General features: G+C 40.0%; 1 protein-coding gene across 3 annotated transcripts in view; it reads left to right on the top strand.

Moving 5' to 3' along the window:
• The window catches only part of LOC117430773 (plastin-3), an 84,373-nt gene that overhangs the window by 37,020 nt on the left and 23,120 nt on the right, over window positions 1-24,233 (top strand). For 2 of the 3 annotated variants that reach the window (XM_034051229.3, XM_034051230.3), the window contains exons 2-10: window positions 8,624-8,731; window positions 9,286-9,449; window positions 16,785-16,914; window positions 17,299-17,431; window positions 17,629-17,710; window positions 17,967-18,132; window positions 19,734-19,876; window positions 21,572-21,598; window positions 22,063-22,158. In XM_034051229.3, coding sequence (XP_033907120.1) covers window positions 8,671-8,731; window positions 9,286-9,449; window positions 16,785-16,914; window positions 17,299-17,431; window positions 17,629-17,710; window positions 17,967-18,132; window positions 19,734-19,876; window positions 21,572-21,598; window positions 22,063-22,158 — 1,002 coding nt within the window. In that variant the 5' untranslated portion in view covers window positions 8,624-8,670. The remainder of the gene's footprint in view (window positions 1-8,623; window positions 8,732-9,285; window positions 9,450-16,784; window positions 16,915-17,298; window positions 17,432-17,628; window positions 17,711-17,966; window positions 18,133-19,733; window positions 19,877-21,571; window positions 21,599-22,062; window positions 22,159-24,233) is intronic. The other variant, XM_034051231.3, reaches the window with a different exon arrangement.

Genomic DNA, 24,233 nt, shown 5'->3' with positions numbered 1-24,233 from the left:
TCTTTTTTGTACAGTGTTTTGTTTTTATGTGTAACATGTCTGTACATGTTCACAAGGTTTATTGTTAATGGAACAGTCATTTTAATGGGTTTTTGTAAATGACCTAGAAGTAAATTCTGTTGAGTTATTGAACTGGCATTTCTTACACAACTCTTTTAACCAGTGATGCTGTAGATTAATGTTCTGAAAAGGAAAAAAATAAACTTTTAAAATAAAATGTTAACAAGGAGACAGGGACACATTCCAGGAAGGCGGTAGGAACCTGACCAGATTCCAGCAACATGAGTGTAGTATGGCTTGTTCTGCTGCTGTGACGGGGGGTGTCTGGGGAGGCCATGCTCCCTGACCTCCTCGCGCTCTCGCTGGCTTGTTCTGTGAGCGGGGTGTAGTGTGGTGTGTGTGGAGGCCATGCTCCCTGACCTCCTTGCGCTCTCGCTGGCTTGTTCTGTGAGCGGGGTGTAGTGTGGTGTGTGTGGAGGCCATGCTCCCTGACCTCCTCGCGCTCTCTCTGGCTTGTTCTGTGAGGGTGGTGTAGTGTGGTGTGTGTGGAGGCCATACTCCCTGACCTCCTCGCGCTCTCGCTGGCTTGTTCTGTGAGCGGGGTGTAGTGTGGTGTGTGTGGAGGCCATGCTCCCTGACCTCCTTGCGCTCTCGCTGGCTTGTTCTGTGAGCGGGGTGTAGTGTGGTGTGTGTGGAGGCCATGCTCCCTGACCTCCTCGCGCTCTCTCTGTCTTGTTCTGTGAGGGTGGTGTAGTGTGGTGTGTGGGGAGGCCATGCTCCCTGACCTCCTTGCGCGCTCTCTCTGGCTTGTTCTGTGAGTTGGGTGTAGTGTGGTGTGTGTGTGGAGGCCATGCTCCCTGACCTCCTCGCGCTCTCGCTGGCTTGTTCTGTGAGGGTGGTGTAGTGTGGTGTGTGGGGAGGCCGTGCTCCCTGACCTCCTCGCGCTCTCTCTGGCTTGTTCTGTGAGCGGGGTGTAGTGTGGTGTGTGGGGAGGCCGTGCTCCCTGACCTCCTCGCGTTCTCGCTGGATTGTTCTGTGAGGGTGGTGTGTGTGGAGGCCATGTTCCCTGACCTCCTCGTTCTGCTGCTCAGCACTTTGCCGTCCTGGTTTGCAGAGGCTTTGTGAAGTGGCGGGCAGCTGCCTCTGTGCACTGGTGAACTACTGAGGCACGGCATAGCTGAGTGATGAGCTGGAGGCTTCGGCTTTGACCAAGGTTTTGTTATGGACATGCAAAGATTTGGGCTGGGTCAGCTGATTTTCAGACTGCTGGTCATGGGTTTTAATTATTGTTTTCCATACATTTTCCTTCAGATGGAATTAGTACTACAGGTCATAATCAATATAAAATTGATAGTGATTTGGTAATTGTACGTAATAAACCCAATATGAATAGTTACAGTATGCCTTTAAAGTACCCTTATGGTAACGAGAGTCACAGTTGCAGTTTTATACCAGCACATTGACGCAGCATACCTGAAAATACTTCTCTGCATACAGGTGCAGTGTGCTTCAGCTTAACCATCAGTGTTATCAGACACACTCTACTGTTACAGATTCGAGTTTCTGGCAAGTCTGTCCTCCCGCTATCTTGAGTGTATCTCCTTGTTTGCTACTCCTGCCTTTCTTTCAGTAAGTCTGCTTTAGCAAGGATTTTATCATTTTATTCAAGCAGCACATACAGTAGCAGCAAGCTAGAGTAACTGGTAGATTAGTGTAAAGGGTGGGATCTGTGTCACTGGTAGATTAGTGTAAAGGGTGGGATCTGTGTCACTGGTAGATTAGTGTAAAGGGTGGGTTCTGTGTCACTGGTAGGTTAGTATAAAGGGTGGGTTCTGTGTCACTGGTAGATTAGTGTAAAGGGTGGGATCTGTGTCACTGGTAGGTTAGTGTAAAGGGTGGGATCTGTGTCACTGGTAGGTTAGTGTAAAGGGTGGGTTCTGTGTCACTGGTAGGTTAGTATAAAGGGTGGGTTCTGTGTCACTGGTAGATTAGTGTAAAGGGTGGGATCTGTGTCACTGGTAGATTAGTGTAAAGGGTGGGATCTGTGTCACTGGTAGATTAGTGTAAAGGGTGGGATCTGTGTCACTGGTAGATTAGTGTAAAGGGTGGGATCTGTGTCACTGGTAGGTTAGTGTAAAGGGTGGGTTCTGTGTCACTGGTAGATTAGTGTAAAGGGTGGGATCTCTGTCACTGGTAGGTTAGTGTAAAGGGTGGGTTCTGTGTCACTGGTAGGTTAGTATAAAGGGTGGGATCTCTGTCACTGGTAGGTTAGTGTAAAGGGTGGGATCTCTGTCACTGGTAGGTTAGTTAGTGTAAAATTTATTTATTTATTTATTTTTCAACAAACTAAAACCCCTGCACATCAGCAGCTGAAAAGTGGGGCAGAGCTTTTCATTTTTTTAAACTAGACATAGCTTCTTTTACTGTAAACTAATGTGATCCATCTGCGTTTCCTTCCATCTGATGATGTAGATATCATTTTGCCTGGTGTTGATGGCTGAAGTGTAATGCTGGCTCCAGGGATCAGCCTATTTTGCCTCCCTGACGCATCAGCACACACAGCGGCTGCAACGCTGGCTCCAGGGATCAACCACTGTGCAGCCTCCCTAGCGCATCAGCATGACAACTGTCTGGACTGAGCTGAGTAGGGTACTTCTCTGGGGTCTTCAAGTAGGCACCTTCCATCCTTGGTGTTTCGTCGACTAGCCCACGACACCTTAAGAGGGCTCGACAGTGATTCTGGCGTCCCAGCATCACCCCCCTCCGTCCCCCACTCCACTCAGCCCAGCTTACTTACCTTCCTTTACATTGACGTTGCTTTCTTTCTACGCGATGCTTGACGTCCCCACCCAGAATCTTTTCGTCTCAACCAGAGCCAGAATCTTTTCGTCTCAACCAGAGCCAGTTGCTGCTCCTCTCTGCTGCTTGAGATAAGTTCTTCATTATGCAAAATACAACTCTTGACCACTGAATCCGATGTCTCTGAGAAACCGGGTTGTGGAATGTGACACAAATCCTCAAATACCCACCTCCACTGGGTAAACCTGGACTCTCCATCCTCGCTGTTCCACTTCAGCAGCCAGTTGATCAGTTTTGCAAGAATTTCAGAATCTGACAGGTTTAAAAAAAGAGTTCTCTAAAAGAGATTCATTTGAAACCAGATACTGTAGGTGAATGCTATCCTCTCTGGCACTTGCATGACCTCTTGTTTTACATGCCTGTATAATTCAGGAATAGATTCACTAATATAAGGACTGGTAAGAAATGTGCACCTTGGCTCCAAAGTAAGTATAAATTAGTTTTCAACAATACTGTTGGAGCACAAATGAAATGCATTATGGACTGATAATGTTTTTAGCGCTCACGATTGGGACCCCACGATAACAAATCGATAATATTTTATTGAAATCAAATATTCCATGAAATTAAAAACTTGTCTTGTATATAAACTTACTGTCAAGAACGTAATCTGTGGTGTTGCTTCTAAAAGTTATTGAGAATATGCATTTACTGTGAACAAATACAGGATGATGCTGCATAGATATTATTTTTATTATTTGTTCATTTAGCAGACGCCTTTATCCAAGGCAACTTACAGAGACTAGGGTGTGTGAACTATGCATCAGCTGCAGAGTCACTTACAATTACGTCTCACCCAAAAGACGGAGCACAAGGAGGTTAAGTGACTTGCTCAGGGTCACACAATGAGTCAGTGGCTGAAGTGGGATTTGAACCGGGGACCTTCTGGTTAGAAGCCTTTTTCTTTAACCACTGGACCACACAGCCTCCTTGTTATTTTATTAATTTATTTTATACATATTATTTAGTTTAAAATCCGTCCCAACTGCAGCTGTCTGTCTTGAATGAAACTAATACTATTTAACATTTACTATGTTGTAATGTGCTGCTGTTTCTGAAAGTTTTTTTTGTTTGTTTTTGTTTCTGGTTAAATACCAGAATGCAACCTGCTTGTCAGGTACGTGAAATCCAGGAGCAACCAAAAGTAATGTTTGGGAGTATTTTCGTTTCTGGGAAATTTAATGGACTAGACGGTGTACCTTTTATAAGCAAGGACAAGGCAGTGTGTGCAATATGCAAATGAGAAACTATCTATCACGGAAATACAACAAACTTCACTGTACATCTGAAAAACAAACATCCAGAAAAAGTAGATGATAAACCAAAAAAAAACAACAACCAAACCAAAATGATCAACCAGAGAATGTGCTGCTGTGGAAAGTTCAGTTGCAGGAAAGGGTAGGCTACCTCTAACGAACTGTGTGGGGAAAAAGTACACTGTAGTTGTATTCACTGAAGATAATGTAAATCTAAGTGGCTATGCAAAGTCATGTAAAGTTTTGATTACATGTGACAGCAAAAAGTGATATGCATCTCTGCAGCCTGGCTGGGCTACGTAATTCATAAAATAATCTCAACAGCAAATTTAAAAAAAAAAAAAAAGAGAGAGAGAATTATTTCGATGTGAATAGGCCATAGCGTTAATGTATTTTTTTCTCTCCTTTGGATGTGGGGTTGTTTTATTTATTTATTTATTTATTTATTTATTTATTTATTTTTCTTAATTTACCATTATGTTTACATTGGAAATGCATCCGATTTTACACAAACAAGGCAAAGGCTAGTGACGGTAGGAATATGAAAATTGGAGAGTGCTCTGTTTAAATGCCAATGTATTTATCAAACATGTCTTAAAACATCAGAATTAGTTTGAATTCGTTTTTTTATATCATGCACTATAAAAAGGACTTGTTGTTCCTTTGAACTGTTACTGTGAAGTTTATTTTTTATTTTAACTTGATAGTGATCGATAATCGTAGTTAGAATTTGCACAATAATCGATGTCAAAGTCAGGGTTCAATTTTGACTTATTATTATTATTATTATTATTATTATTATTATTATTATTATTATTATGTATTTCTTGGCAGACACCCTTATCCAGGGTGACTTACAATTGTTACAAAATATCACAATACAAAGTATCACATTACAAAATATAATTTATACAATACACAATATCGAATTGCAGAATATCACATTACAGTTAAGAGCAGTTATAAAGTAAAATAAAAATCAGTAGCAAATAAGATCAAATTCAAATAAGAGCAAAATAAAGAATACAGTAAATTACATTTAAGAGTGAGTTCGACTAAGAGCAGTTAATTTATAGTAAAACTATTTGCATATATGAGTAAAGTCCAGTAGAGCACATAGTAATTATGATAAATGGAAGAGAATGATTTCAAATAAGAGCATAAATGGAATTGATTTTAAAAAGGAAATTGAATTATTTTTAAAAATAAATGGAAATGGAATTGATTTAAAAAAGAATTGGACTTGATTTAAAAAAGGAAAGGGAATGGATTTTAAAAAAGGAATTGGAATTTATCCGACCCTTCCTCACCAACTACGCTACCCAGCTCCTGGTCCAGGCCCTGGTACTCTCCCGCCTAGACTACTGCAACTCCCTCCTGGCTGGCCTCCCTGCGTCCGCCACCCGTCCGCTCCAGCTCATCCAGAACTCTGCTGCCTGCCTGGTGTTCTCTCTGCCTCGCTTCGCCCACACTACTCCACTACTCCGCTCGCTCCACTGGCTCCCGAGCACCGCTCGCATCCAGTTCAAGACTCTTGTACTAGCCTACAGATGCCTTGACCAGACTGCACCCAGCTACCTCCAGACCCTCATCTCTCCCTACACCCCCACTCGACCTCTCCGCTCCGCCTGCACTAGAAGACTAGCTCTACCTCCGCTACGCTCCCCTGCCTCCAGAGCCCGCTCCTTCTCCACCCTTGCTCCGCAGTGGTGGAATGACCTTCCTACAGATGTCAGGACTGCACAGTCCCTGACCACATTCCGGCGCCTCCTTAAGACTCACCTCTTCAAAGAGCACCTGTAGAACTCCTCTGTTTGTATCCTGGGACACTATCACCCTTCATGTAAATGTGCTTTATTTTGCTCTTATCTGCCCCCTATTTTACTGCATTTAATCCTGTACTTCAGAATACTGTAATCTGCCAAGTGTTTAACCTGTAGTATTTTGTATTTAATCATATCCTGCTGTAACTATCATTATTATCTGCTGTATTATTGAATTGTGGTTTGTCACACTTGTACTTTGCTTGAACAAAAGTTATTGTATTTCTTGCTCTTATTGTATTACTTGTATTGTAACACTTGAAATGTATTTGCTTACGATTGTAAGTCGCCCTGGATAAGGGCATCTGCTAAGAAATAAATAATAATAATAATAATAATATTTTAAAAAAGGAAATTAGATTGATTTTAAAAAGGAAATGGAATGGGTTTTAAAAGGGAAATGGAATGGATTTTAAAAAGGAATTGGAATGGATTTTAAAAAGGAATTGGAATGGATTTCAAAAAAGGAATTGGAATTGATTTTAAAAGGGAATTGGATTGGATTTTAAAAAGGAATTGGAATGGATTTTAAAAAGGAATTGGAATGGATTTCAAAAAAGGAATTGGAATGGATTTCAAAAAAGGAATTGGAATGGATTTCAAAAAAGGAATTGGAATGGATTTCAAAAAAGGAAATTAGATTGATTTTAAAAAGGAAATGGAATGGGTTTTAAAAGGGAAATGGAATGGATTTTAAAAAGGAATTGGAATTGAAACACAGGAATTGACCCCAGTCCTGATGACAGGCAAGAGAAGAATCTGCTCCTGCTAATTGAACCCTTTTATACTTTTCCTCAAGAGCATCAAGAATCGAGAGCTATACCAGGACCTGGAAGGACATGGTTTCAGCCCCTGAAGGAGAGGGTGATTTTATGTAATGCGGTTTTTACTATTACAGTCCTGTTTATAGTCATTCTTTTAGCAGCTGTCAAACCATTAGGCTCTCGGTAGCATCCAACCTCACTCGCAGGATTTTAGATAAATAAGACTCAGAGGAGTTACAGCATGATAGAGAGTGAAACAGGGAGTAGACCATTTAGATAGAGACTGTGAACATAACATGGCATCCCTGAGGTTCGCTTCTTATCTAAATGTAGCCTGAAGGTCCATTCATACTTTACAACATTCAAATGATGCAGTGCTGGACTGCAATTATTTTTGTAAAGCTAAAAGAAAATGACATTAAAGGCCACTGAAATACAGAATGTGATCACCGCTGACTTGCATTTGTGAAGCTGTCGATAATGAACAGTAATTGGGACTCATTCCTTCTGAGTGTCTGTCCCTCCATGCCTGAGTGAAATACCCAGTGGAGACAGCCAGGAGTCAGTGGAATATCAGACTCGACTTGCTGTACCTTCTTCACTGGGAATGCTCAATCTGAGTGTCTGTCCCTCCATGCTTGAGTGAAATACCCAGTGGAGACAGCCAGGAGTCAGTGGAGTAATAGACTTGTGTGGTAACCTACATGAAAGCAGCATGCAGTGGGCAAACACAAACTAACTACTGTATTATGAAATACAGCACACGCTATGCTTGGAATATATACTGGATGGAATTATTATGGGTGGCCTAAGAACTTGTGATTCAGTAAGTTGTAAAGCAATTGACAATGTGCTGACTACAACTAGGTGGGTATTGGATATGTGCATGTGTTCTCAAATGTGTTTTATTTTGAAATTCACGGCCCTATAAGCAACCACACTGAACCATGTTCAACTAGTATGAGCTTCACTGCTGAATCAGGGCAGCCACTGTCATGCCGGCTCATCTCCTGTGTTTACATTTCTATTGCAGGTAGTTGTTTGTGAGAGAGTTCCTAGGTATAGGGCTTATTGAAGCAGTCGACACGTGGGTTTGCATTACAGGAGCTTGAGTCTTTGCTCGTCTGAAAGAGTGATGGGCTTTTAATTAATTTAATAAGCCGGTTTGTTGAACTAAGAGATGATGTAATTAAAGTTCATATTTATTTATACACATTATCCCGTGTAACAATAATGAATTGGAAATAAGTAGTACATATCTACTGTGTGTTGAATAGAGGAAATGTTTAGTTTATATAACTGACTGTTTGCCATTTAAACAAAGATTATAGCATTTAGAACATGAACACCTATTGACAAAAGAATAAAGTGGCTGTTGTTTTTCTTCATGGTTCACTTGCATATTGAATGTGCTCCTTTGTGTTCTCTGTGCTGTAAATCAAGTTTGTTTGGGACATGAAAACTGCAGTACAGCCCTAGATGATGACCTTTATTGCCTTGCAATCCAATTTCTTCTCTTTTTGTTGGGGAAAAAATATAGATGTGCACTACAACACAAACCCGCACACTGCAGTGCACTGCATGGAGAGAGGTGCACAGAGTATCCCAACAGTGGATGAGTTCAGATTGACACTGTACAGCATGGCTAGCACAGAGGCAACGAGCCCCACATTCTCGTCAATGGAGATTTCCTTTGATATTTTTGAACCCTGATGAAAGCACAGTGCTGAAATGTTTGTCATAGTTTTAAATTAATTTGTGGTGCTTGTAAATGTTATGTTACATGTACATGCATTGTAATACAAATGGAAACTCTTTATCTTAAGATTTAAAAATGGAAAAGCCAATATTAGGCCAGCCGCTGCAGAGTGAGTGAAGCTTTGCTTCTTGCTGCTCACAGTTTCCACTTCATTCTCCACAGGATCACTCTCAGTTTTGGAAACACGTCACAGGACCTTTTTGAGGGAGATGGCGGGCAAGATCTCAAAGGACGAGCTCGAAGAACTCCGAGAGGCTTTCGAGAAAGTTGGTGAGCATTGCATTGTTGACATACAGAACTAATAAAGTGCTTTACCGTAGTGGCTCTGGACATGGGTGAACCATGCTGCATTGCTGACCATGGTGAGTGTTTCATGGTCACTCATGGTATAGAAATGACAGGTTGTGATGTACAAACACAAACTGAAACTCCTTGGTCTGACAATGAAAAGTAGTTGAATATCATTTGGTTGTGGGGCCATACACCAAGCACAGTCTGTCAATGGCTCACCATGGGAAATAAGGGCAGCATGGTGTAGTAATTCAATGAAGATGTTGAGAAAGAACATAAACATTTGTGAAATAATTTTACAATTCTTCGCATCTGTACATATTCTAGCATTGAGTATTTTACAATTCTTCTTAGTATTTGTACATATTCTACTGTTGAGTACTTTACGTAGTTATGGAAGAAAAAACATGGTAACATGAGAACCATATCTGAGTACTGTTTTACATGGGTAAATGCATCTTAGAATATCTTCATCTAAGCAGGGTACAGGCTTGGCAGTACTACACTGTTAACTGTGTTGGGTTTCATTGCAGATCTCAATGGAAATGGCTTTGTGTGTGACTATGAGCTCCAGGAACTTTTCAAAGAGGCTAACCTTCCAATGCCAGGCTATAAAGTCCGGGAGATCATTCAGAAGCTGATGACGGAAGGAGACAAAGACAAAGATGGCAAGATCAGCTTCGACGAATTCGTTTCCGTGAGTATTCCTAGAACGAGATGCAATTTAAACACACATGCATAGTGCCCTGTGCTGGAATTGGGTCACCCAGGGGCAAGATGATACAGCTTCTGGGAATCTCTTCTGTTCCACTAATGCAGTGGGGTCAGACACATCCAAGATAAAGAAGATATTTCTGAAAGGGATAGTTACATTTTAATAGGGAGGAGATTTCATGAGGGAAAGGGTTTTATGATAAAGCACTGCAACTTTCCAATTCCTTCAGCTCCCTACAGATGGAAGAATGTAAGGGTTTCCTGAGTCCTCGCTTTGGATTATACACGTGTGCCCGCTCATCTAGTGCTGGGACAAATATTCAAACCAATATTTTTTGACATGTATTTGGATACAAAAATAAGACATTCGTATTCGCTACAAATGACAAAAATACCTTGCACTTATTTACCGTCTCGCCAGAATTTGCGCAACAGTTTCAAAAAATGGCAAATGAAAAAGAGCTCTGTGTGAGATTTATAACACTGAATCAACACAGCAGCTCTTGAGCCTCTATTAAAGTCTATTAAAGTTTTAGACAGAAAAAAGTAAAGAAACCAGATTATGCACGCGCACCCTTATGGAAAGCCATCTGGGACAAAAATGCATTGTGCTGCTTTAGAGCGAGTCAGAATCTCATGGAACAGAAATGCCTCGCTTAAACAGTACCGAACATGTTATAAATATTGTTGTGACTTTCTGTTATGTGGAATGTAATAAACGAGAACCAAAACGGTGAGTTTTTTCCCCTTCACTTCACAACGCCATTTGCACATTTGTTTTATTTGAAGTGTTTAAAGTTAAATCTCAGTTTTTGTTTGCTTGTTCAGCTACATAAAGGCACAAGTAAACCTCATTTTATTATTTTATGAAAACATGTTGATGGCCACTGTTTACTGTGAAGAAATGGCAATGGCAAGAAATGAAAAAAATGAAATAAATCTGCGTTGTCAACTTTATGTACTAATTTATTTTGGGAATAAACAAAACAACGTTTAACTTGAACTGCTATTTGGCATCTTTTGTTTTGTAGTTAATATTCACTGGGGCAAAGTAAATCCTACACAACTTATTCTTTACTCCTGGGATATTTTTCTATTTTAACGTGTTACATCTTGCTGTAAATACAGGCACACACACACAGGGCCACGGCCACGCCACCCTGCCCCTGCTGCTATGCTGTCCCTGCCTGCGTTCAGAGCAATATAATGGCTTTTGTTACTTTTTGAAAAACGAACAAATATTTAAATTGAGCGAATATCAGAACATGAAAATCCTGTGTTCGTCCCAGCACTACTTTTATCATGTGTGATGCCAGAAGCACTCCTAAAGTAGGTTGGCCCAAAGATGCACCTGGCAATTCTGCCTCTATATGGCCACGCTGCTCAGAGCGCTCTCTGATACTCATGAACTTGGCAGTTTTCAACTCGTTGTATAATTAAATACAAATCAGTTAAGCACCATCTTTCTGTATTTTGTAGAAGTATAAATACTCCGGTAAACATAAATAACATTCATCATACTCATACTTTGACGGTTTTTGTTTTATTTCCCTTTAAAAACTGCCATTTATGAAAATAATACGGTCTCAAGCATATTCAAACTGGTAGAAAATGAATAAAAACATTAAATTAAATCTAAAACACACATTTTCAGTATAGTATAGTAACTGAAGAAGACATAACATGTGCAATGTAATTTATTTTTGCTCGTAGTACTTTCTCGTAGTGATCTCAAAACAATGCATCACGTCACCACCTATTTTCTTGATAGTGCAAAATATGCATTTCGAACGGGTCCGCGGCACCGAGTTTTATTTTTCTACACTTTTTTAAACTCACGGTTGATGAGTCCTGGTCGATTTTGATTCATGTTTGTGTAATAAATTAAAAGTAGACCGTCTAAACTTTTTGTCAGTGTAGGCCCTAAAATGTACGTCATACAGAAGGGCGTTTTTTTTCGTTTTTTTTCCTTTACGCGATGATCTCAACACCTAAACCAATCAGGGTCGAGCTGACACTTAAACTATTGGTTGTTGAAGGTGTCTATAATAAAACGTAATTTAAATCAAGAGCCAATCATGGTCGACCTTGTGACGAACTTGTAATTTTCGAACAGTCCTCAGTACGCTGTTTGTTATGATGGGGAGCGTTGCTCCCAACGTTCTAACAGCGAGTACTATACGGACGCAGCAGAGCAATACTTTATTGTACGGAATTAGGAATAGAGTTATTACATTTATTAAAGTTATTAAATTATAAAAATGTAAATGATAATTTATATGTACAGATTTTGAGTAATGGAGTTATACATGAAATATATGTATTTGCCGTTGCTAGACAAAATGATCAACCCCTGAAATATGCGTTTTGTGATATTTTAATCACTACTTCATCCTTAATTTAAAAAATCAAGAACTTAAATTTTAAACAAAAATCGTGTAGAACATAATGGAATTAATTGAAAATAGAAATAAAATGCGTGAAATTAAGCTTAGACAAACTGCCTTTCGTTGTACGGGGGGGTGAAACAGTGCCGCGGCTCCAGCAATGCTGAACATGAACTAGGTCATTTAAAATACGCTAGTACAGTAGTTGATATAATAGGTAAACAGTTAAAAACTATAGATAATGTTGATATCACATAGATCTCTGACATATGCTTGTGTGTGTGTCTGTCATTAGACTGCCGTTTGAGCTCATATCTCCTGTGTAGGTTGAATATTTTTAGGCTTGGTAGTTTTAACATGTAACAAAACGTCACAAAGTGGTCATTTGCATATTAATTAAATACTTATTTTATTTATTTTAACCATTGTTGTTTTAAACTACTCAACGGCAACAAATATGATACCAAATTATATATTATGCTTTAAATATATCAACTTTATAGAAATGACAAAGTTGCAATTGTGTAACAATTTACACAAGTTTAAATTAGATTAATATATTAATAAATTAAAAATGCTAAACACTTTATTTATATACAAATAATCACATTACCTGCCTTTTCAGTGGCAAATGCACTCTTTACAAATTCTTAACATGTAAAACATTGTTATGATGACTTTTGAACCCTAAACAAACACTATAACACATATTGCAAAACTGGAATAGTTATAATTTCTTAACAGACACATAAAAACGCTTTTAAACAAGCTATAATATGTTATGTTGCGATAAATTATAAACAAAACCCTTGCATTTAAAAATGACACCTAACCCATTTTTTTCAGTACACATTTACTGCACAGACACGTGTCTGTAGGTGCCACGCCTTCTGGGCAGTCCTGACACTTGGGTGAGATGCGTTTTTAGGGGCAGGTTGTTGCATTAAAAGAAAAACTAACTTTCAATTGAAAAACACGACCAAGCTTAGCGTAAACTTTTTCTTAAATTTTTTTTTGTTTATTTTTTTTTAATTCAGAAAGCTAAAGTCAGTAGAGTGCAACACTTAAATCCAAGATGGCTGCAGAGAAGGAAAGGGTAGCAGGATTTGGTGCATAAAAAAGCATTTCTACACGTTTTAAATCATTTTTTATATATTTTAATTTTAGATATGTTTAAGGTAAAAACTGTTAATAATAACCTATTTTTTTTGTTTGTTGTTGAAATCTAAAAAAATATGTGGCCACCCTACCTAAAGACCCCCCTCTGAAGAGGAAACTGTCATACAGGAGAACAACATGCATGCTAATCCTCTATCTGCAAGATCACTGGGACAGGCTAGAACTATACTTGCTCTATTGCATTGTGCATTGTTAGACACTCACAATTACACAGCAGGTAAATTAACTAAAATATTAACTTTTTTGAAAATAAAAAAATAAAACAACTAGTAGGTGTTTAATTTTGTGCTGCTGTTATTTGTTGGTTTTGTATTTTATTTTATTATGCCTGTCATTCATTTTCATTTGAACTCCTTTTTGTTTTTCTGCAGGTTTTATTGTTTGGTCTCTGCTCTTGATTTACAGCAACAGCGTCTTTCTTCTTTTGTTCTTGGTTGGTTCAGTAGTAGGTTTCAGTTGATTGCCTGCATGTGTGTCTGAGTTGTACCTGCACGCTGGCAGGCTGTCCCAGCTTGTCTCTTCAATATGTCCCTGTGTTCTGACCCAAACCCTTGCTGTCTTACAACTTCACAAGCTAAAGTCTTCTCCTCCTGTGCGCATTGCCGTTCCTCCTGTGCTCTCAGATTAGGGTGTGTGTAGGCAACACACAGTGATTCTACAACGCAATATATGGAAGCAATGCGAAAGCCGCTGTTTTAATCTTTTCAATAACTTCCTTTTGGACCCGTTTTCATAACGTGTTCTTCCTGAGGTGATTGTATCATCTGGGTTCAAGCTGTCCAAATATTCTGTTCTAAAATGAAAATGCGTGTGTTCTTTCAACCTATAAATAAAATAATATGGGAAGGTATGGCAGTGCACTGAATGTTTAGTAATCTTTTGAATTGCTTTGAAGACTTTGAGCACAAGACTTCAGTTCCTGTATTTCAACCTTGTACAAAAACAACAGGGTGAAATTTGTTTTCCAATGTCACAGTGTGTGAGCAAAGTGACCTTGCACCTGACAGACAGATAGCTGCTATGCTCACCTCAAACTCCTGCTCTTCATCATATTGCATTACAACTAACATTCAAAACATTTTGAGAAAGGCTTTGATTCACGGCTGTATGAATTTACCATGTGTGTGTTATTGGGCTTTGTGTTAATATTCCCTCTGACAGTCTTTACAGATGACAGCAGGATATAGTTCCTTGATGCAATGCTTATGTACACAGTATTGAATCTGTTGTGTATGGTGCTGGTGCTGACTGAATAAGCTGAGTTGTAGAACTCCCTCCTCAGATAAGAAGCCTGTAATTGTTTTTAATACACAGTGTGTTGGCTTGAAATGTGCTCCTCTAAGGCTGTGGGTGGAGTTTCAGCATCCTGGCTGTGCACTGCACTGTCAGTCCGCCCAACTTCTCTGCAGATGTGTTTTAGTTCATTACTGTGTTTGTTTAACCTGCATAAAAATACCCAAGTGGCACTTGGTAAGGGATGTAGCAGTTACTACGAGGGGAAGTCCTCACGTGTATAGTCTTTATTAAAGGCAAGCTATATAATCCTGTCTTGTTTTGATAAAGAATGTAACAATGCAGTGTGTGGAATTGATCCTGTCGGACTGCAGCCAATGCTGGCAGGATATTTAAAGAATTTAAGCTCCTGGACAAATACTGTATTCTCCTTTTTAAAGAGAATAGAAAAGCAGCTAAATATAACACGACCCCTGCACACAGACAGTAATCTGGCACTGCGGTTGGAAGAGAGTGTTTGTTTATTCATAGCGTGCACTCCGCTTGAGGTTTTACATTACAAACAGGAAAGCACTTTTTATTATTTTCTCCCCTCTTTCTGTGGTAATGGGATATTGAATAGCCAGTGATTTTCCTTTACTCCACATGACAGGAATGCTGGTGTGTATCTTCAGGGACTGGATCTCAGCAAGGGTTTAGGGTTCCTGAATCTAATTAGTCAGGATCATAGGATAACAGAAAAAGAGCCTTGTTCTCATTATTTTAGAACAGGTAAACGAGCCAATGCAAGAAGAGAAGGAGACTTTGTGGTGTGGTTGAATGCGTAATTGATATGAGATGGTATAGTCCACAGTGACCATACCACTTTGTTTGTGTAGTATAGATTATGTAAAATAATACAATGCATTGATTGCATGGTTCAAACTACAGTAACAACATTTAAAACATTTATAAATACCCAAGGGTCCTTGTCCCCTCCACCCCACTTTTGAAACGCACACATGTAAAAGATCTGTTATGGTTGTCAGGCTTCACAGCACCTTCCTTGAAATGTTTTGTCACCAGCAGTGTTTGTGTGCACCGTACAGGAAACTCTGATCAGGCACAAGTGCACCTCTGCTTCTGACATCATCACGCCTCACCATGGAGATGAGCCATCCAGCACGACTGGAATTCAGTGTCATGGTTTAAGGTTGCCACACACCAGACGCGATGCGATGTTTTTAAAATTGCCGACGTGATACTTTCGCAGCGATGCAACCACACACACCAGAAGCGACACAGAGGCCATGCGACAGGTCTGAAAACTGCCAGATCTATACAACTGTTCATAATTGCGATTGACAAAACTATGATCAAGATGATACATATTGATCAATGTGATGTGGAAATTCTTTTACGGTATTTCAACACATATGGCAATAAATCATACATACCAGGCTTCTCCAATTCCTTCGAAATGGACTCCCATATATTAATAATAATAATAATAATAATAATCTTTATTTATAGAGCACCTTTCATGCCACAAGGTTCAAGGCACATCACACAAGTTAACAAGTTTACAATTACAAAGACAGATATTATAAAAACACTAACGGAGGACAGAATAAAATCAGAAGGCTAAATTATAAAGAGAAGTATTAAAAGTAGCCACTGTGGGTGAATCTGACATGATCAGGCAGAGAGTTCCACAGTACGGAGCCCAAACACAAAAAACAACCTCGCCTTTCTTCCTAAGCCTTACCCTCAGACTGCAGAGCAGGCCACTATCAGCGGACCGATAGGGAGACAATAACTCTGACGAGTAATCTGGTGCCATTCCATTTCGTGCTTTAAAAGTAAGCAATAGAATTTTAAAATCAATTCTATATTTCACAGGAAGCCAGTGCAGAGATGCCAGCACAGGAGTTATATATGTGTTCTCTTTTGTGTTCCGGTGAGAACCTTTGCAGCTGAATCATTTTGGATGCTGCTTCACCCTGCTGGACCACGTGCATTGAAGCTGTTCTCTGATTGCTTAATGCCCTAATTGACGAGTGACAAATCACAAAAAAATAGGATTGAATCCTATTAATTTCACGTCACTCCAGTGCCACCCCAATGCCGCTGTCGTGTCACTTGTGGTGTGAAAGATACTTATTAAAAGTATAGGTTCTATTCATTTTGTCGCATCGCTGCACAGTTTCGCTTGCCGAATTGCATCTGGTGGGTAGCAGCCATTACTGTCCACAGGCCACTGTTTGTTTTGACGTCTCCTCTAATGAGGCCTAACTAATATAATTTAGCAGCTTGTGCTGTGTGTGATCATGTCAATATGCAGCAGGTCTGTTATCTTGTTATTGTTAAATAAATAATAAAAAAAACTGGCACTTCCTGTTTACAGCATAACTGCTTGTGTTTTAGCCTAGGAGTCTAAATTTGAGCACACATTTAGAATATTAATTTGCAGTGTTTGTTTTAGAAAAGAAAAAAAACCTCTTGGGTATAAAAGTAACATATTGAATGACTTGTTCCAGATTTTCCAGGAGCTGAAGAGCAGTGACATCGCTAAGAGCTTCAGGAAGGCAATCAACAGGAAGGAGGGGATCTTGGCCATCGGAGGCACCTCGGAGCTGTCCAGCGAGGGCACGCAGCACTCCTTCTCCGGTACAGCCACTCTGCCACACACAGGGGATTCACACAGTTAAAGCACAGCCATTCTGATTGTTTACCACACTGATCGATAAGTCCTAATGTGGAGGGTATGTCAGTTGTCAATGAAATTAGTGCAGGTATCTCTTTTTTTTTTTTGCTTTTCGTCTTCTATTGTATCTAGTTTTTCTAGGTAATGTTTCTTTGTAATTCCTCTGCCCTGTAAATCCTAATCGTCTCATACAGGTTTAACTCATTTCACATACATACGGTACGTGTTTGTTCACTCCCATGCCTCCGTCTGCTCAGATGAGCCTGGGGGTCCCTGGCGTGCTGCTCCCGAGTCCCACCCCACTCTGCTCATTGTTTCAATGCAGCTTTCCTGTTCTTGTTTAATAGAGGAGGAGCGATACGCCTTTGTCAACTGGATAAACAAGGCATTGGAGAACGATCCAGACTGCAAGCATGTCCTTCCCATGAACCCCAACACCAATTCCATGTTTAAAGCTGTCGGTGATGGCATTGTGTTGTGGTGAGAATAAAAACATTGAAATCTGTATTTTTGTATTTGTCTTAAATGGTTAAAGGTTATCTAAAATGCATTTTCTTTGGTCTCATTCGCTCTATTCCCATTATTACGAGCCCTCTTGTTATTTGTACATTTGTAATCTGTCTTGTTATATGCATCTTGTATTATGTGCATTAACGCTGTCCTTCGTTGTGCTCCAGTAAAATGATCAATCTCTCTGTGGCCGACACGATTGATGAAAGAGCAATCAACAAGAAGAAGCTGACACCGTTCACAATTCAGGTGAAACACAGTTAGGGAGGGAGGTTGGGGTAATGGCTGTACAATAGGTGGATATCTTTAGTTTATGCTAATGCTGGTGTCATTAACTCTGTTGCTGTTATTAAGCGTTTCAGATCCAGATGTTTGAATGTTTTACTTGTTCTACAAATCAAAGATGAAGTTTGTGTTTCCATTTGTTCTCAGTGTAAGAAAACAATTGAAACATGCTGGAGCTAAGCAGACTCGTAGCAGCAATGTGCTCCTCTTTCTCCCGTAGGAGAATCTGAACCTGGCCCTGAACTCCGCCTCTGCGATTGGCTGCCATGTGGTGAATATCGGAGCCCTGGACCTGCGTGAAGGGAAGCCTCATCTAGTGCTGGGCTTGCTGTGGCAGATCATCAAGATTGGCCTGTTTGCAGACATTGAGCTCAGCAAGAATGAAGGTGTGTTAACTGGAGTGCTCGGAGCTGTCTACCTCGATACACGCTCAAATTCACAAAGTGCTTTTTAAACAAAGCCAAATGTTTGAAAACTTACAGGGGAACGCTCCTACAAGTAACAGTATCAGTCTGTTTAGTTTTTCAAAATACCACTAACTTGGCACTATGGTAAGTGCATTGTGAACACTGAACATTAGCAAGGAAGGTCAAGCTGCAAGGTCTGTCTGAAATCAGAGTTGTCAGCTCCACCCAGGAGAAATAGAGAGCTGAACTGGGAGTCCACTGAGGTTGAATGGGAAATGAGTTCTCTCCTTCTCTCCCCCAGCACTGTACTACTGGCCTAACCTAGCGATATCAAGCTGTTAACAAATAGAATCCATAGATGATAGATACATCTACATTAGTAATGTTCTAGATCACAATAACAATGCATTAAAGCTAACCTATTTTGTTCAGTTTCTCCACTGTTTCTGCTTTTCCAATGCACTGTATGTAGTCCCTGGGCCAGTTAATGTTTTGCCCCTGTATGCTAAAAGGATACTTCTTACCATCTACTTGTTATTGGTATCTATTTTTGTACCAGTTAATCCCTTTTCTGTGCTCCATCGCACTCTCTTGTACCAGTTTAAACCCTTTTCTGTGCTCCATTGCTCTCTTGTTCCAGTTTAAACCCTTTTCTGTGCTCCATTGCTCACTCTTGTTTCTACTGATTTAATTATTTACCAGGCTTACCTATTAATACCCCTTTTCATCCACTGCCTCTAAAAGCCTGCATGCCTGTGGCAAGGCAGTTTGAAAAATTAAATGTATTGAGATTTTCCATTTGCTACACAAAACGGCTGCAGTTGCAGAGGGGGCAGAACTTAGTTTTTTTTTCTGAAAATAATACGGTTCAATGCAGTTTGATCTTTTGATACATATTTATTATTATTATTATTATTATTATTATTATTATTATTATTATTATTATTATTATTATTATTTATTTCTTAGCAGACACCCTTATCCAGGGCGACTTAAAATTGTTACTAGATATCACTTTTTTTTTTTTTTTACATACAATTACATTATTTTTACATTATTTAACCAGGATAGTACTCATTAAGACCAAAGCCTCGTTTACAAGGGTGTCCAGACATAAGAGCTCAACAGCAGAACATCGAGTACACAAGAGTATTAGAACAGCATCACCAGTGCTTAATCTAATGTGTGTGTGTATGTGTGTGTTCTCAAGCCCCTGGCCAGTCCTGTGCAGTGATGGTGTGTGTGTGTATGTGTGTGTTCTCAAGCCCCTGGCCAGTCCTGTGCAGTGATCGTGTGTGTGTGTTCTCAAGCCCCTAGCCAGTCCTGTGCAGTGATTGTGTGTGTGTGTGTGTGTGTGTGTGTGTGTGTGTGTGTGTGTATGTGTTCTCAAGCCCCTGGCCAGTCCTGTGCAGTGATGGTGTGTGTGTGTTCTCAAGCCCCTGGCCAGTCCTGTGCAGTGATGGTGTGTGTGTGTGTGTGTGTGTGTTCTCAAGCCCCTGGCCAGTCCTGTGCAGTGATGGTGTGTGTGTGTTCTCAAACCCCTGTCCAGTCCTGTGTAGTGATGGTGTGTGTGTCCTCAGCTCTGGTGGCCCTGCTCCGAGATGGGGAGAGTCTGGAGGATCTGCTCAAGCTGTCCCCTGAAGAGCTGCTCCTGAGGTGGGCCAACTACCACCTGGAGAGTGCAGGCTGGCACAAGATTAACAACCTCAGCTCAGACATCAAGGTAAGCATGCATACCCCCAGCAGCCAGGAGCCTACCAAGGACTCGCAGTGCAGCGTCACAATAAAAAAAAACAATAATACCTTGTGCCAGAGAATTTGTGTGTCTAACCGAGGGATAAACTCCTATCAAGTCTGATTTATGCCTAAAGAATTGTAAAGTAAGCCGTCTAACAGATTAGCCTAGAAAGTGGTAAGCCTGGAATGCATTAATACATTTCAAAACATTAGTAGATAGCTGGTTCAGATGTTCAGAGCATTACACTCTATCAATGAGTGAAGGATGGCCATAGTCTAGCCAGCTGCTACAGCATTAGTAACAATGAAAGTGCCCTGGTCATCAATGGTGCCTCTGTATACCCAGGTAATCACCAGGTGAAACGAGTCTGACGGGGTCCTTTGTAACAGGCAGTGTTGCGCGAAGAAATGCCGTTTGGGATTAGGACCTTGCCGGTGTGATGATGTTAAAAGCTCTAGAACTGCTCGTGCAGTTGGGCCTGGCTACCTTGCGCAGTTGTTAAGACGCTCCTGTTTCAATGTTGCCAGGTGGCTCCCAGCCTCCACTGTGTCGCACCTGCACTTGCCCAGTTTCATTGCTCTTAATTTTTTTTTTTTTTTTTGTAATTACATTTTTTTTTTTATTCTCCACAGCTGCTTTGCAAAGTTGTCAGCTGACTTTCTAAGCACTGTGTGGGTCCATAGCATCTCTGATTTGTTTTAATGCACAGTCCTTCAAGGCTGCACGGCTGCTTTCCTGCTGCCGGTGTTCTTGCGCAGGGTCTATTCACAGCAGACCTGTTCCACACAGCGCCGCATTTTAATTTGATAATGCCCTGCAGCTGCAGATGTGTAATTTATAAATACCATTAGTATGATTGTTTTGAACATTTATGCTAAATAAAAAGGAGCACTGAGGGACAGGCAGAGCAACCGCCATGATTGACTCCCGCAAGGGAGCACTTGCTTCTAACCCAGAAAACGAGTGTGCTGTGTCTGGTACCCTGTCTTCACACACTGGGGATTGATTTGAATGTTTGGATCAGTATCCAGAGTGAGCATGCTGTAATATATTTCACATGCTATGGGGTGTTTTTATTCATAGTGACCTGGATTTTTGCCTTCTGGTATTTTAGATTTTTTTTTTTCTCTCCTTTTTTCATAATTCTATTGCTGTAATTCTGAAGTGAACAGAATTGGCTCTAGTTACGAGAGGTCACCTTGTTGACCAAGGTACTCATTGAGTGCTATCTCTTTCAGTGCTAAAAGTACAAGTGCACTCTTTGTGCGATCACTGCCTCTCATCACATCCCATGAACATGAGGTCATTATTTCGATTTAGAAACACTTGCTGTTGATAAAGCAGTAAGTGAGGCATGTGAATGTTTTCTACTAATGCCCTAGCTTCTAATTACTGAAGTTGTAAATATACACTTTGTTTTTGCTTCATACCGCATTATGACAGTCGCAGGCTTTGTGAAATAATTTTACTGGCTGTCCTCAAAGCTCTTCACCTGTATTATCCACGTGCCTTTTATGCAAGGTCATTTCCCCCATGTTATTCTGTGCTGATCACCATACTGTATAAAATGTTTCACACTACATTCCTCCTTCTTTGTGCTTTCTTCTGCTCTTTTAAAACACTTGCTTTGGATCCATACTGTTATTTCTGATTGGGATCTAACCTTGTATTGTACACCAGCTGACAGACTTCAGTAACTCTGTGAAGGTACACTGATTTATATACTTGTATACGTGCTGTTGTCATTGTTTCTTTACATTTTCAACTCCATATAATCAAAGAGTGTAAGGTAATGTGAATGTCAGTTCAAATACTGTACAGTAAACCTACTGCAAACCAGCAGTATTTAAAATAAGAGCTTGTCACATTAACAATGGAAAGCTAAGCCTGTCATGTTGAAACTTAATAGTTTAGTCTGTTTGCATTGCCTCGTTCTCACAGGAGTTAAATGTGTTTGCATTGTCTTGCATTCCAGTTCAGTTCACAGGATTTAATAAGCTTGTTCAATGCATTTCTGGCAGCAGTGGAATAGAACCATTTCACAAAACCTCAGGTTTCCCTGCATGAAAGTCTGTATTTGTGTTGGCAAAACCCCAATTTGCATGTGTTTGTTTCCTATTCAGAGTATTGTGACTAAGCCATTGTGTCAGTAATTTTTTTCCTTCTTGTAGGATTCAAAGGCCTATTTCCACCTCCTGAATCAAATTGCACCTAAAGGAACTAAAGAGGATGAGGCTCGCATTGACATCAACATGTCCGGCTTTAATGTAAGTCAATATTATGTAAGAGATAAACACATTTTTTTAAATAATAAATTAAATAAATTATTTGAATATTTTCAGTATTTGTCTCATGAAGTTAACTGTACCAGGGAATGTAGTTTTCTAAATTAAATGGCTGGTTACACAGTTGGACAGATTGTGCAGTAGGTGGCACTGTTTGGTGAGGAGGGGAGTTTGTTTCTGCCTTTTGTTTCTGAGTTGATGACGGTACTTTAGAGAGGATGTAACTCCGGGACTTCCTGCTATCTCAGCTGGTGCCCAATAGCTTCTTAAACTCCCTTATAAAATGGGTTGGGAGATATGTGTCCCGAGTACTGATGACTTCAGTTTGTTTAAGCCTGTTTGGGATACAGCAGGGTGATGTTGTGACTTGTCTTTTTGTTGTCGCGTGTAAGTTTTCAGGACAAATGAAGACATTTTTTGTTTTTTTTAAAGTGGGTGTCTAAAATTTGGTTTATAGATCGTACTACTGTGGGAGAATTTAAAAAACGATTCAGGCCAGCACGCCAGCTTGTGTAGCTGCTAACTGAATATTGTGTGCCAGCTGATGATATCACTTCAACAAAGAAACTTCTTAAAACTGTGTTTATTTCAGTCTTGCAGCTTTCTAGTCCATATTATTTTTTAGTGTGTGCTGACCAATCATTAAAAACTGACACAGCCCAAGCGATTACTTTAGTATTCCGCTCTTCTTTATTGAGAGAGAGAGAGAAAGAGAGAGAGATTTTGTAGTACTCACGGTTTCATTTTTTTCCTTATCTTTTTTTAAAATCATTGCTGTCGGTTCTGTTACTGAACTGTTGCGGTCTAAATCGGTGCAATAATATCTGTTTGTAAAACGTCTTAGTTGTTGGGACTTGTTTTTACCTGTTGGTTGTACTGTAATAATTCAATGGCTTGGAATGCGTATCAGCCAATCAGGACGCAGATATCTCCCAACCCATTTTATAATGGGAATTATTCCTGTTTCTGATGGAGAAAATATACTTTGGATATTTTCAGATTCCCATAGCATCACTTTCTCAATTTGTAATACCTGCCTGTGCTTTTAAGAGGATGAAGATCCAGGATTGGGGTGTAATCCAACCTGAATGAGAAAAATTGAGAGAACTGCAAGCCCAGCTGCTGTTCTGAGCTGGCTGAGTTTCTGTAAAGCATGTATCTGCACAGAACTGCTACACTGTATCCTGGTTTGTTGTAGTTTATTTCAGTGGTTTAAATGTGCTACACTGTATCCCTTCTGGGTTTTGTTGTAGTTTATTTCAGTGGTTTAAATGTGCTACACTGTGTTTCAATGTTGAGAATGAGCCCTGGGGGTGTTCAACATACAAACTGACACACCCCACTTTGTGAAGCCTCACGTGCCAGTGCTTTAGACGCATCGTTCTGAAACACAGATAGCCATCTTGGGAGTTCGGAGGGCAAGAATGTATTGCAGTGAGTTAGCAGGTTCACCCTGACAAGGTGCATTAACCTTCACTTCTGTGCTTCTTGTTTAATCCACTAGACTGCATGTCATTTCAATACTGGCTTTAACTAAAACAGTTGCCTATTGTACTCTATTGTTGGCCCCATGCTCCCCGCCCCCCCACACTAAGCTATTCTAAACTCTTGTAATGCATGCAGTCATTTCCTTAAAAACAATGAGCTGAGCTCTAATGTGAAATGCATGGTGAGGAAGGCTAGGGGGACTGACTGGATATGACTACATAGATAGATAGATAGATAGATTTATTGCATTTATATAGCGCCTTTTTATACAAAAGTATCGCAAACCTGTTAGTATTCTCTCATCAGTATCCAATATATTAGAAAGATCAGTGTATACGTGATTAGAAAGTTATTTCATAGTTAACAAAACGTTTCAGTCAGGATTCAAAGGTGGATTTTCTACGGATACATGTCTTACTCATCTTACAGATTATATTAGATCTGAAATTGACAAAGGTAACTATACTGGCATGGCACTTAACCTACAAAAGGCTTTTGACACTATTGATCAGAACATTTCTTTGTGAGAAACTAGAAGCAATGGGTGCAGGGTCGATTTGTGGTTCAAA

Source organism: Acipenser ruthenus, chromosome 26 (assembly GCF_902713425.1).
Source record: "Acipenser ruthenus chromosome 26, fAciRut3.2 maternal haplotype, whole genome shotgun sequence".
NCBI lineage: Eukaryota > Metazoa > Chordata > Actinopteri > Acipenseriformes > Acipenseridae > Acipenser > Acipenser ruthenus.
The sequence above is the reverse complement of the archived record's forward strand: the minus strand, read 5'-3'. Positions and strand labels throughout refer to the sequence as shown.